This window comes from Rosa chinensis, chromosome 2, assembly GCF_002994745.2.
Source record: "Rosa chinensis cultivar Old Blush chromosome 2, RchiOBHm-V2, whole genome shotgun sequence".
Taxonomy (NCBI): domain Eukaryota; kingdom Viridiplantae; phylum Streptophyta; class Magnoliopsida; order Rosales; family Rosaceae; genus Rosa; species Rosa chinensis.
The window spans coordinates 67933321-67947754 of record NC_037089.1 but is presented as its reverse complement, the minus strand read 5'-3'; the positions used below and the strand labels follow the sequence as shown (position 1 = coordinate 67947754).

The 14434-nt window shown below is 41.5% G+C and overlaps 1 protein-coding gene and 1 pseudogene across 1 annotated transcript; one reads left to right on the top strand and one right to left on the bottom strand.

Moving 5' to 3' along the window:
* The first annotated feature begins 3 nt into the window (after positions 1-3).
* On the top strand, positions 4-3789 carry LOC112190227 (receptor-like protein kinase). The gene is made up of 2 exons (XM_024329651.2): positions 4-3089; positions 3178-3789. The coding sequence occupies exons 1-2, from the start codon at positions 404-406 to the stop codon at positions 3525-3527; spliced, it is 3036 nt and encodes a 1011-aa protein (XP_024185419.1). The 5' UTR covers positions 4-403; the 3' UTR covers positions 3528-3789.
* A 98-nt stretch (positions 3790-3887) lies between these two features.
* On the bottom strand, positions 3888-12723 carry LOC112184838 (annotated as a pseudogene).
* Between the last annotated feature and the right edge of the window lie 1711 nt (positions 12724-14434).

Below are 14434 nucleotides of genomic sequence, written 5' to 3'. Positions count from 1 at the left end.
ATCCAACCTTCCAAGTATTGAGTTCACACTGCAGACACAGAAGAATCAAAACAAGGTCCTCTGTAGTCTCTATTTTCTTCTCTTTGTCAGTAAAATCATGACTCTGGGTCCAAAGATACGTTCCTTGAAACGTGCCAGAGACCTCAGACCGCGTCCTTTAATGGCTTCACACCCCCTCATATCGACTATTTAACCCCAACCGGCTAAACAGACTCTTCAAGCTCCTCATTTTATAGTTCATTCTTCTCTTTCTTCACCCAAAAGTTTCAGCTCCCTGCAAAAGGACAACTCAACCACTGGTGGCTCTACATTTCTGCCCAGAAGCTCTAATCTTTGTCAACTTTTCTCATCAGTGAGTGGTTCTACTACTTCTTCTTCTTCATTCTCTTCACCTTAAAATACCATGCAGCTTTCTCTTTGCCATTTCCTTTTCTTGTTCTTGTGCTGCTCTGTTTCCATAACCACTATAACTAGTTTGAACTCTGATGGGCTTGCTCTACTGTCCATCTTAAACCACTGGACTTTTGTCCCCAAACCCATTTCCTCAAGCTGGAATCTTTCTGATTCCACACCATGCAAATGGGTAGGAATAGCATGTGACCCTGCCCACAATGTTTTTGCCTTGAATGTCTCTAGTTATGGAATTTCTGGTCAGTTAGGACCTGGAATTGGGAACTTGAGTCACTTACAGACTCTTGTTTTGAGTTTCAATAATTTTTCTGGCCAAATTCCCATGGAGTTGGGCAGTTGTAGTCTTCTTGAGACCTTGGATTTGAGTTATAACCAGTTGAGCGGCGTATTGCCCGAGAGTCTGAACAACCTTAAGAACCTCTCCTATCTACAAGTCAGTAATAACAGTCTTGAGGGTACCATTTCTTTTGGTTCAGAAAATTGCAAGAATTTGACTTTCTTGGATTTGTCAATCAATCAGTTTAGTGGAGGTCTTCCATCAGCCCTTGCCAATTGTACTGGTTTAAGGGAATTTTCGGCTGCAGTTAACAATTTAGTTGGTCCAATACCGTCTTCCTTTGGCCTACTAGATAAGCTACAACTTCTATACCTTCCTGAGAATCAGCTGTCTGGAAAAATACCTCCAGAACTTGGCAAGTGTAAGTCCTTGACCGGACTACAATTGTACACAAACCAACTAGTTGGAGAAATTCCCGATGAGTTGGGAATGTTAACCAACTTGCAGGACCTTCAATTATTTCAAAACAACTTGACTGGTGAAATTCCAGTTAGCATATGGAAGATTCAAACTCTTCAATATGTCCATCTATACAAGAATAACCTCACTGGGGAACTGCCTCTAGAGATGACTGAGCTCAATCAACTGGAAAACATCACATTGTACAACAACCAGTTTTATGGAGTTGTACCTCGAGCTTTGGGGATTAACAGCAGTTTAGTTCAGTTAGATTTTATGTATAATATGTTCACTGGTAGCATCCCTCCAAATCTTTGCCTTGGAAAGAAGCTAAGGGCATTGAATATGGGGTTCAATCAGTTTCAAGGTACCATACCTTCTGATGTCGGAAGTTGTTCAACTCTAAGGAGGTTGAGACTCGAACGGAATAACTTGACCGGAGTACTTCCGCAATTTGCAAAAAATTCTGACCTTTCATATATGGACATCAGCAGCAATGAGATTAGTGGAGAAATTCCATCAAGCTTGGGAAACTGTAGCAGCCTCACCTCCATCAACTTGGCCATGAATAAGTTAACAGGAGTTATACCAGAGGAGTTAGGATACCTTGCAGATCTTCATACTTTGGATCTTTCCCACAACAGTTTGGTGGGTGCTTTGCCTTCTAGCCTATCCAATTGCACCAAAATGCTGGAGTTTGATGTGGGGTCCAACTTCTTGAATGGCTCCATTCCTTTGAGTTTGAGTAGTTGGACAGATTTATCTAAATTGGTATTAAGTGAGAACAGGTTTACTGGCGGCATTCCAACCTTCTTGTCAGAATTTAAAAAGCTTTCGGAGCTACAACTTGGTGGAAATTTGTTGGGAGGTGTGATTCCATCGTCAGTTGGAGCACTGCAGAATTTGTTTTATGCTCTGAACCTTAGCAATAATGCATTGACAGGTGTGGTTCCTTCAGAGCTTGGAAAGTTGACAATGCTACAGCGATTAGATTTATCTCATAACAATCTGACGGGGACTTTGAGGGCTCTTGATGGGATGATTTCATTGATTGAGGTTAATGTTTCATACAATAGCTTCACAGGTGCAGTACCAGAAACATTGATGAACCTGTTAAACTCATCCTCATTTTCCTTTTCCAGCAATCCCTCCCTATGTGTCAGTTACCTTCCATCATGTGGCTTCACTTGTGCTGGAAACAACACTATTAAGCTCTGCAATAGTCAATCAAGCAAGCAGAAAGGACTTAGTAAAGTGGAAATTGCATTTATAGCCCTAGGATCATCGATACTAGTTGTTTCTCTGCTGTATCTACTGGTGTATTTGTTTTGCTTGCACAAAAGGACTACGCAGGAGGTTGGGGTCTCAGCTCGAGAGGGCCCATCTTCCTTACTCTCCAAAGTCATGGAGGCTACAGAGAACCTTAGTGATAGATATATCATTGGGAGTGGAGCCCATGGAACTGTTTATCGAGCTTCTTTGGATGAAGACAAAGATTTTGCTGTCAAGAAGCTTGTATTTGAAGGGCATGAAGGAAGGCGCTTGAGCATGATTAGAGAACTTCAAACCCTTGGGAAGATCAGGCACCGGAATCTGGTTAAATTGGAAGACTTCTGGTTAAGAAAGGACTATGGCTTAATCTTGTATAGGTACATGCAAAATGGGAGCCTTCATGATGTTTTGCACGAAATTAGCCCCCCACTAATTCTGGAGTGGAGTGTCCGCTACAAGATAGCACTGGGAACTGCATACGGCTTAGAATATCTCCATTATGATTGTGATCCCCCAATAGTGCATCGAGATATCAAGCCAATGAACATTCTGTTAGACTCTGATATGGAAGCTCATATTGCTGATTTTGGAATTGCTAAACTCTTGGATCAGTCTACTCCTTCAACGGTGTCCATCTCAGTTGTTGGTACAACCGGATATATCGCACCAGGTAATTCTTCTATATTTTAATTATGGTTAGAAATGTTTCTGCTTGCAAGTTTTTGAGCAGAACTAATATTTTCCATGGTTTGTTACAGAAAATGCATTCAGAACAGGAAACAGTGTGGAATCTGATGTGTACAGTTACGGGGTTGTTTTACTTGAGCTGATAACTAGAAAGAAGGCATTGGATCCATCATTTATGGAGCAAACTGATATTGTAGGATGGGTTAGGTCCGTGTGGAGCGACACAGAAAAAATTGATAGGATTGTTGATTCAAGCCTTGTGGAGGAACTTCTGGACTCAGATATCAGGGAACAAATTGTTGATGTGCTTCTTGTGGCTTTCAGCTGTACTCATAATGATCCTAAGAAGCGACCCACGATGAGAGATGTTATCAAGCAATTATTAGATGTAAATTCCCCAATGAGGAGGACAAAATTCTAGCTTTTGGACATTTCCAAATTGGTTGTTCTAATTATTGGATACCCTTGTCTTAGCACTTTTAATGTACTAGCATTTCGTCGTTATGGGATTATAGTCAATAGACAATCTCTTCTCCTCAGTAGTGGTGTTTCTTCAAATATAAATCATAGTCTCTTTTAGTAGCCATTTTCATAGTTTAGTAAAAAAAAGTAAACAATTGAAGACTGATAGAAGTTCAATTATAACAAATGTCAGGCAGAGACAGTATGAAATGATAAACAAATTTTCTTTATTATACAGTATGAATGAGGATCGGGTTGGGTCTTACACCATTCCAATTTTATTGTAAACATCTGAAGAAATGAAGAATGGGGTTGATGTTTATAATGAAGGTCCTTCTAGTCTTTTGTAGTCATACATGATTCCTCGGAAAGGTGATCCACCGTTTGGCTGTGTTAGATAGATTGTGTTTGTTCCTTCATGCAACAGAGAACTTGGTACACTTGCACTGAACAACGAGTCAAACCATGAATTCCATGTCTTGCTATAGCATTGTCCACACCTAATCTACCTGTTGAAAAATGTGGTCGCTTGGCGTTCCAGTTGTTAAACCGAACTTGCAATTTTGAATAACTGGCCGCGGCCAATGCCAATTGGAGTGTAAAACTTCCGGGATGAGTCACATTGTCAAGTTCAAACTGAATCTGCCATGTGGTTCCTACATAGGTTTCATTTCCTATATTCCTGGTCACTTGAGCCTAAAACCAATCTTCAATGTAATTGTTAGCACCAACTTTGTAGATGAGATCAAAGTCAGGATATCGATCTTCATCACGTGCCCACAATCCATATTGCCGAAACTTTTCTTTGAAAATGTACAATTTATACCGGGTATGTAGAACTCGGAGGCAGTGCGATCAGGGATGCCAATTTCCCATAAAGTAGGACCATTTTTTGGAGGTTTGTAGATAAAAACAGGCACTTGGATTTTGCTTCCTGGTTCAATTGTAATATTGTTGTAGGAGAATTGTAATTGTGTTTATTATTGATAATATGAGCCCTTTAAATAGGGAGTTACAAGGTACCTAAAAGGTAATAAAATCCGAATACAATTGAATACCTAGAACACTTTCCTATTACAACTATAAACCCCAGTTTGTAGAGGCACACATTATGTCGACATCCTTCAACACTCCCCCTTGTGCCGCTCAAACTTGGTGAGGACGCTTTGATCGTTGCCTCACTAAAAACCTTGCCAGGTAACAAAAACCTTGTGGGACAAAAATAACCCTAGTCAAACGGCAAAAAGAGCACAACACGTCCTTCACTATTCGAGATCGAACATGTAGACATCATACCTCCCCCTGATGTCAATATCTCCCCCTGATTGCTACAATCATGGGAGTTCGGATAACTTTTTTAATCCGATGCTTCTCACATGTTTCTCGAAGGTCGATTTAGGTAACGACTTAGTAAATAAGTCCGCTACATTATCCTCTAATCGGATCTGATTCACTTCAATATTTAGAAGTGCTTGTTGTTGCTGATTGTAAAAGAACTTAGGCGATACATGCTTGGTGTTGTCGCCCTTGATGAAACCTAACTTTATTTTCTCAATACAAGCTGCATTACTTCATAAATGCATGTAGGTTCATCTGTGTTAGACTTCAAACCACAAGTTCCTCGAACATGTCTAACTACAGACCTTAGCCATATGCATTCTGGCACGGCTTCATGTATATCAATAATCTCTGCATGATTTGAGGAAGTAGCAACAAGGGTCTGCTTTGTAGACCTCCAAGATATCGTAGTGCATCCCATGGTAAAGACATAACCAGTTTGGGAACGACCTTTGTGAGGGTCAGAGAGATATCCTGCATCAGCAAAACCCATCAAGACATTTTTGTCATTTTGATGGAGGGGAGGAGGAGCACGGAAGGTGGCGTTTTGCCTTGTGGAGTCCGATCCCACACTTCCGTTATTTCTCTTCTCTCTGTAGGGATAAAATAAACTCATATCAATCGTACCTCTCAGGTATCGAAAGATTGTCTTTTCACCAATCCAATGACGGCGTGTTGGCGCAGAACTGTGTTGGGCTAACAAGTTCATAGCGAATGAGATGTCCGGTCTTGTGCATTGAGCTAAGTACAATAATGCGCCTATTGCACTTAGATATGGCACTTCAGCCTCTAATAATTCTTCGTCCTCATCCCTTGGACGAAACAGATCATTTTCAGGCTCAAGACTACGACCGATCATGGGAGTACTCACAGGCTTTGCTTTATCTTCATTAAAGCTCCTTAATAATTTTTGAGTATATGCTGACTGATGGATCATAATCCCATCACTACAGTGCTCGATTTCTGGTCCGAGACAAAACCGTGTTTTCCCAAGATCTTTCATCTCAAATTCGGATTTCAAGTATTTAGCAGTTTCCTTTAACTCATCTAGAGTTCCAATTAGGTTCATGTCGTCGACATAAACTGCTACAATTGCAAATCCGGAACTTGTCCTTTTTATAAACACGCATGGGCATATTTCATTGTTCTCATATCTCTTCCCAATCAAGTAGTCACTTAGACGGTTATACCACATCCATCTGGATTATTTCAATCCATATAGTGAGCGTCTCTATCTTATTGAAAACGCGCTCTGTGGTTTAGAGCCACTTAATTTGGGTAATTGAAGTCCATCTGGAACCTTCATGTATATCTCTAAATCTAGATCCCCATAGAGATATGTTGTAACCACATCCATAAGCTGCATGTTAAGTTTTTCGGAAACTACCAAACTGACAAGGTAGCGGAACGTTATAACGTCAATTACGGGAGAGTATGTCTCCTCGTAGTCGATTCCAGGGCGTTGTGAGAAACCTTGCGCCACAAGGCGGGCTTTGTATCTAAGAACCTCATTTTTCTAATTATGCTTTTTAACAAAGATCCATTTATGGCCAACATGCTTTATACTTGGGGGTGTCAGCATTATAGGCCCAAATACCTGTCTCTTTGTTAGTGAATCAATTCAACCTGGATCGCATTTTTCTATTTAGGCCAGTCTGCTCTTCGTTGACATTCTTCAACGGAGCGAGGTTCAATATCATCATGTTCTATAATTCCTTGAGCGATAGAATATGCAAACACATCATCAAGGATAAAAAAATCTCGACTCAACGTCTCATGTGCATTAGTGTAATTCATGGAGATCTCTCTATTCTCTGGAATTGGTTCTGACATTGGAGAGTTGCCCAATGATGTCTCTTGGACATAACCATAATCCAGAATATCTTCATGAGACGGGTTATTTATGTCGATGATTAATGGATTTTTTTTGTGCCCAAGTCGCTTTCTTTCTCGGGCTAGAATCCATCGAACCTTTGGGTCTCCCACGTTTCCTTGCTGGGAGCCCGGCCTGAGCCACATTGCCATCACCATTAGTGGTGGCGGTGGCATGCCCAATACCCATAGGGGTGGCGCCATATCCACTATTTTTAGGGACATCAATCCTTGCAAGTATATGTGATCTTGTCACTTTAGCGATATCAGAAAACACATCAGGCATAGAGTCTGCTATGTTCTGAAGATCGAGAATTCTCCGCACCTTAATTTTGGATTGTGCGGTTCGGGGATTAAGATGAGAAAAAGTGGGGATAGACCACAACAATTCATGTCGTTCCTGTTGAACATTATTGTTCTTATCTCCCCCTAACGACGGGAAGACTGTCTCATCGAAGTGACAATCGGTAAATCCAGCGGGAAATTGATCGCCTGTCAAGGGTTCCAAGTAGCGGGTAATGGTTGGAGAGTCATATCCAACATAAATGCCCAATCGTCTTTGAGGACTTATTTTGGTACGCTGTGGCGGCGCAATAGGCACATAGACTGCACACTCAAATATGCGTAAGTGTGAGACATCAGGCTCATATCCAGTAACCATCTGAGACACAGAAAAGGGTTGAGTGGCAGTAGGCCTCAGACGAATAAGCACTGCTGCATGCAATATTGCATAGCCCCAAGCAGAAACAGGGAGATTGGTGTGCATAACCAATGCTCTAGCAACCATTTGAAGTCTTGTAATGGTGGCTTCTGTGAGACCATTTTGGGTGTGAACGTGAGGAACAGGGTGTTCAACCTCAATCCCAATAGACATGCAATAGTCATCAAAAAATTTTGATGTAAACTCTCCAGCATTGTCAAGACGAATTGACTTAATGGGATGATCAGGGTGGTGAGCCCTTAACTTAATGATTTGTGCTAGGAGTTTAGCAAATGCAGCATTTCTGGTAGGCAAAAGCCTGACATGTGACCAACGTGTCGATGCATCAACCAACACCATAAAATATCTAAATGGTCCGCAATTTGGTTGGATAGGTCCACAAATATCACCTTGGATTCGTTGCAAGAATGGAATATTTTGTTTAGTGTCATTTGCATAGGATGGTGTCGATCCTAATTTTGCTAAAGAGCAGGCTTTGCAAAACGAAAGATGGGCTTTAGAAGCAACCATGGAAGAATCCGGTTGAGCCACGAAGTCACAATTAACTTTAGAAGTAGAGAAAGGAATCAAGGAGGCATTAGTGGTGTCAATACCACTGTTGGGCCGTAGGGGGTAGGCAGCTCTGGCCCTACCTTGGACCGAATTTTAGTTCTGACTTCTTTTCGTTTTGATAAATGGATGTCCGCGTGAAGTCTTTAGTATACGGATCATCATATCACAACTTGGGTGTCCCAGATGATCGTGCCAAAGCCTATATGTGTCAGAATCCCATAAGTCTTCTCTCATGACATGGTTGGATTCAATGACTCGAAGAGTGGTTGCATACAACCCACTAGAACGACACATAAGTTTATCTAATACTCGTTTATATCCGTAGTCATTAGAGGTGATGCAAAGGAAGTCTTGTCCATTCTCACAATGTGTTTCCACATGAAAACCATTGGCTCTTATATCTTTAAAACTCAATAGGGTCCTTCCAGCCCTAGGAGCATATAGAGCTTCGGTGACATTAATACTCGTGCCATTTGTCAACATAAATTGAGCTGGTCCTCGACCATGAATCAATTGTGATGGTCTAGCCATCATAGTCACAGAAGATCGACTAGGCGTCATCCATAAAAATTGTTGCCTATGTCACAATATAGTATGTGTGGTGCCACTATCAACAAGACATTCCAACTCTCCAGGAAACATACTGAAAAATAATAAAGTTCGAAATTAAAAACATGTCCATGCCATTGAATAATTCGATACTTTATTAATAAATGTAGCCAATGATTACATCAAATGGTCCAAAAAGGTCTAATCCAAAATAAAGAAAATCAAACTGAGACACATTGTAGTCACTCTATTCGTTTGGCAACTCTAATCAAATATGACCAGGAAAGTAGAGAGAGATGTTGGTGGAGCAAGGCTCGCTTAAGTACCAATTATCTCAATGACTTTCCTAGACATCATATTTTATTGGGTGCACCACATAAGAAAGAGTTAATACAATTGTCATTTATTGACTATTACATAATTTTTGGAAAATAAAAAGCACTAATCTAATCAAAGTTTGCAACATCCTTGTGCACTTTATCTTCAGCTTTGAAGTCCTCTATGGTGAGATTAACGTCTCCACCATTTTCTTCTTCTTCTGCAAGGTACACTTCTTGCTCCCTCAGGTCCCTGTATGCCCTTTATCTTGCAGCTAGTTGCTCTCTTGCCTTGCATTGCTTGAACCAATGCTCACTTGATCCACATCGATGACACATATCATTGTGGTTGCCTCCCTTTAATTGAGGTGCACGTTGTGCAGTTGTGCATGTTGTGGGCATTCCCTAGGAGGGTTGGTGCCACCACCACGACCCATGGTGCCTCCACCACGAGCCATGGTGCCACCACCACGTCTAGGGATGCCACGACCCCCTCTTCCACGTGTGGCATTGTCACCACGTGTATCCGCACCAAACTTGCGGTTTCCTTCCTGGTTAGGGCGGTTATATGGGCCGATACGCCCCTCATGTCCCTTATTCTTAGGGTTCCGCTCCTTGCGCCCTCCTTTGGGTGCATTATAATTTGCCTCATGAACACTCTTAGTTCCAATGGGCCTTGAATTATAATTCCTCACGAGTATGTTATCATGTTTCTCAGCTACAGATATGAATATTGATAAGCTGATGAAATTTCGTGATCCGTCCAGTATTGACCTTAGTACAATATTGCTTTGAGACCACAATTGCTGAGATGGGGAAGGTGGAGAGAGTTTTCTCAATTAGCTCTTGCTCTGTGACAGGTTGTCCACAAAATCTCAACATGGATTGTAAGCAAAGAGCTTATGAATTCTATTCAGCAACAGACTTGATTGTTCCATTGAACCTTCAAGTCAGGGAGGAGGGAGTCTTGGACATTGCCAAAGAGCTCTTCTAGCGCTACTCATAGCTCTCTTGCATCCTTGATCGACATATACTCCAATCTGAGTGCCTTGTCCATATGGCATCGCATCAAGATAACTGCTTGAGCATGCTTTGTAGGTGTTCGCACAAACACAAGATCCGGGTTAGGTTCCTGGATTATGGGTAGTATTCCCTTCGAAGTGAGGTGGTTATCAACATCGGTTACCCAACTGTGGTAATCCGAGCCTGTTGAGTCAAGCATAGGAAAGTCGAGCCTTGGTTCATTCGACATCCTGAAAATAAGAAGAGAAGATATATTAGTTTCGAAGCTAAACTTCCACGAAAACTAAAATAATAGGATTTCCAAGCTATGCTACCAAGAAATCAATTTCCAAGACCAAATAATAATGTTTTAATATGGTCACAATTTGATGCTTGCGTACTCTCTTAGTCCAAGCATTATGAACACTTTTAGTTCATTCGAACGCTCTTAGTTCGTTTAATTATGAACACTCTTAATTCATACGAAGACTCTTAGTTCGTTAAGCGTGAATCCCCACAATTCTGCTTTGTTAAATACTCAAAACCATTTGGCAACATATATTCCAATATTCTGCAGAAAATAAAAGAAATTTAAATACAAGAAAGCAACAACTTTAATTACAAAAACTTACGTGATGATTTTGGGCTTGAGAACACGCGCGTGTTGATGCAGGCATGTTAGGATTGCAGATGCTGCTTCAATCCTAAGTTAGGATTGCAGTGGTCTCAACGTAGTGCAGTAGCGATCTCAACGTAGGGCAGCAGCAACAGGTGCGTGGTGCAGCAACAAACAACGGCAGCAAGGGCTTTGAGTTAGGCAGCAGTGTGCAGGGCAGTAGGGAGCACCAGGCAAGAACTCGCGGCAGTTTTGCAGGCTGCAGCGCACGGGCATGCAGGGACGCAGACAGGGATGGACGCACGCAGGCAGGCAGGGCACAGGCGAACTTGCAGGGACGCAGCGCGCTAGCTTGCAATAGTGGAAGGAAGACCAGCAGCGTGGGTGCGCAGGCAGTGTGCAGGAGCTGCGGAGGCAGCAGCAGTATGGGTGTGCAGGTGGAGTGCAGGGGCTGCAGGGGCAGTAGCAGTGCTTGGGCTGGAGGCTGCAGGGAGGCTGGAGGCTACGGCAGGTGGGCTGGAGGCTGCAAGGGAGGGTTGCAGGCTCGGCAGGAAGACTGTGGCAGGGAGGCTGCTGCAGATTTTGGTGTTTAGGTTTTTTTTTTTTTTTTTTCGGCAAGGGTTAGAGCGTCATGCTGATAACCTGTTGTAGGAGAATTGTAATTGTGTTTATTATTGATAATAGGAGCCCTTTAAATAGGGAGTTACAAGGTACCTAAAAGGTAATAGAATCTGAATACAATTGAATACCTAGAACACTTTCCTATTACAACTCTAAACTCTAGTTTGTAGATGCACACATTATGTCGACATCCTTCAACAAATATCAGCCTCATATTTTTAGTCTCCAATAATGCCTGGAACTGATGCATACAAACAATAATTTCAAAGTCGAACATCTTTAATGATGAAATAACCTTTTTTGTCAGCATGAGTCCATAATAGGTATCCCTTGCTTTCCTTTTGCCATGATCCCACTTCTCCAGGCGGAGCAAGTCCCACATAAGCTGAACTTGCTGAATGAAGGGACTGATTATTGACTTACCGATCATGTACTAGTAATCGGCAGGACAGTGAACCCCTTTGATCAGAAGAAGGAAAGTCTTGAGACTGAGTGAAATTGTATGGCCAACTCTTGACTTCTTTGAACATTTGTTGTTTAGCATTGTTCCAGAGAATACTCGTGGAATTATTTGATTCCGGTGGAGCAGAATTAAGATAGACAAAAACAGGACAGAAAACCTTTTCCATGCCTCACCTTCTTGGAAGGTCATCCCAGCATTCCCAGCGGAATGGGTACTAACAAACACTGAGAGGGTGGTGGGACCAACGTGGGAAGTGAGACCCTGCTTGAATGGACCGGCCATGCGGAACTCATCACTTGGTGTGATCATCTAAAACCCAACATGTGATTCATCATCGGTACAAATCCAACCATGCACCTTGTTATCCTTGTCCTCAATTGAGTACTGATACTTGTCATCTACCTCTCTTGTATTGTTTAGGAGAACAAATTCTTTGTAGGCGAGTTTCATACCATAATATCCACGTTCATAGGCTGTTGGCATGAACCTTTGTCTAGTGTCCGATAGTGCCATGTACCAGAACTTGGCTTGTTGAAGCTTGAAAACCATTCTTATTTGATAAATCACCACTTTGGGCCACCCCTCTAAGTGCTAAAAAATGGCATATGCATAGAACCCAGAATGATCACGCTGCAATATTTACCTTTTGTCCACATTAAATGGAACTGTCACACCCTAGGGAAGGGAAACATTGTATGTTCTGGTGAAAGAGATTTCTATTTGGTCTTCCGTAGCTGTGATCACTCGAAATTCTGTTCCCAATACTCGTTCAAAGATACTGCTCTTCTCTCCCAGATTGTTCCAGTTCAAATCGCAGTAACCTCTATTAGTTGGCTTATTGTGGATTTCAAGCAAGTTATCAATTCCCCCATATCTGATTCCAATAACGTCGCCAGCGGGATTAGAGAACGTTAGTTGGACAAGGCCATTATCCAACACAATGCTGTCAGATGTATTTACCATCTTCACCCTATAATGTCGTCCAGAATCACTCCGCAATGATCTTTTTGTTGGGGTGCTGGTGTCAAATCCAAAACCAACCAAGAGAAAAACCAGAACCAGCAGCATTGTTAGTGTCCCAAGAAGCCAACCCCATTGCCTCATCTTCTTAACCTTATGTCAACCCTATTGCTAAAACCCTTTCTTTGTACTTGTTAAAACGATTTAGAACTGTTGCCGTGGTATAGTAATAAAAACACCAAAGCCTCTGATGCAATGTTGGGTTTTAACTTTTAAGAGAGAAGATCATCGTTAATATAATGAGAGGCAGTTATAAATATTACGATAAAAACAATAGAAAATTACACACAAGTGATTTTTTGAAACTTTAATTAGTCACGAGGCCATCTTATATTTTTTGTCTTCATAAGGCCACCAAATGCTTCAATTTTTTCTCCAGTTGACAAATTTGCCCTTCCACCTTATCTAAACAAGCTCAAATGTTCTGCTCCACACACACACACACACACACTCTCTCTCTCTCTCTCTCTCTCTCTCTCTCTCTCTCTCTCTCTCTCCCTCCCTCCCCTTCAGTCCTTCACAAACCCACACGACACCGTTGCCTCTCTCTCTCCCCTTCCCAAACCCACATGACGCCGTTGCAGACCTCAGACCTCACAAGCTCGCCTGCAAAACATCTGATAGTCGACGGCAAGCAATTCGAGCCTAGCCCTAAACATCTGGTTCTCCACAAGCAGGTAAACCTTCGGATCTTGGATCGCGGCTGCAGTGGATTGAGCTCTGATTGAGGTCGGGAGATCCATTGTTTCGATTAACGGCGAGAACGAGGTCTGTTGTACTCGTGGTCGAACGCGGTTGAACGCCAGCAAGTCCAAAGCGTAGCGCAGCCGTAGTCAAGAAGCTTCAGTGAGCTGAGGTCGTGGATCCGGACGATGACCTTCGACGACTAGAAGCCTGGAACCTCCGGTCTACACTCTGTAACTTGATTTGGTGAATTCTGGCACTGTTATCCTTGATCTCGTATTAACAAATCACCAGATTAGTCATGTTGTGATTGAAATTGTTCCATTTTGATTGAAATTGTTCCAGTTTGAAATTGTTTCATAATTGTAGGATAGAATGAGAATTGTTGAAGTTTCTGTTAAGAAGGATTGTCATTTTGTTCTGGTATAGATGGATGAATGTGATGATTACTTTATCAAGTTCTTGAGTTGTGTTTGTTTGAAGTTGAAATCAGAGTAATTTGATTCAAGTAGTGGACATTTTCAATTTATATTTGTTTGATGTTTCATAGTAGCTTCTGTATTGGTTGGGAACAGATTTCTTAGTCATTGTGAGTAGCGTTATTAGTCTTAATTTAAGGGATTAGCTTTTGTGTTACTTGGTACTAGATTTTGTTATTGGTGATAATAGATTTTGTTGTTTGTTTGAGTAGCTTTTGACGTTATTGAGAGTAACTTTTATTGTTGATTAGAGTAGCTTTTGTTGGTGGTGATCATAGTTTTTGTTGTTGGTAAGAGTAGTTTTTGGTGTTGATGAGAGTAGTTTTAGTAGTTGGTGAGAGTATATTTTGTTATTTGTGAAAGCAGCTTTCTGATGTTGGTGATAATAGTTTTTGTTGTTGGTAAGCGTAGCTTTTATTCTTGATAAGAGTATATTTTGTTGTTGATGAGAGTAACTTTTAGTGCTGATGACAATAGCTTTTCTTATCTCGTCGAAACTCTCACTAGAGTAGTTTTTATTGTTGTTAAGAGTATCTTTTGTGGTTAGTGAGAGTAGCTTATACTATTGATGACAGTAGCTTTTCTTACCTCGCCGGAAATCTCACTGGAGTAGTTTTTGTTGCTGGTGAGAG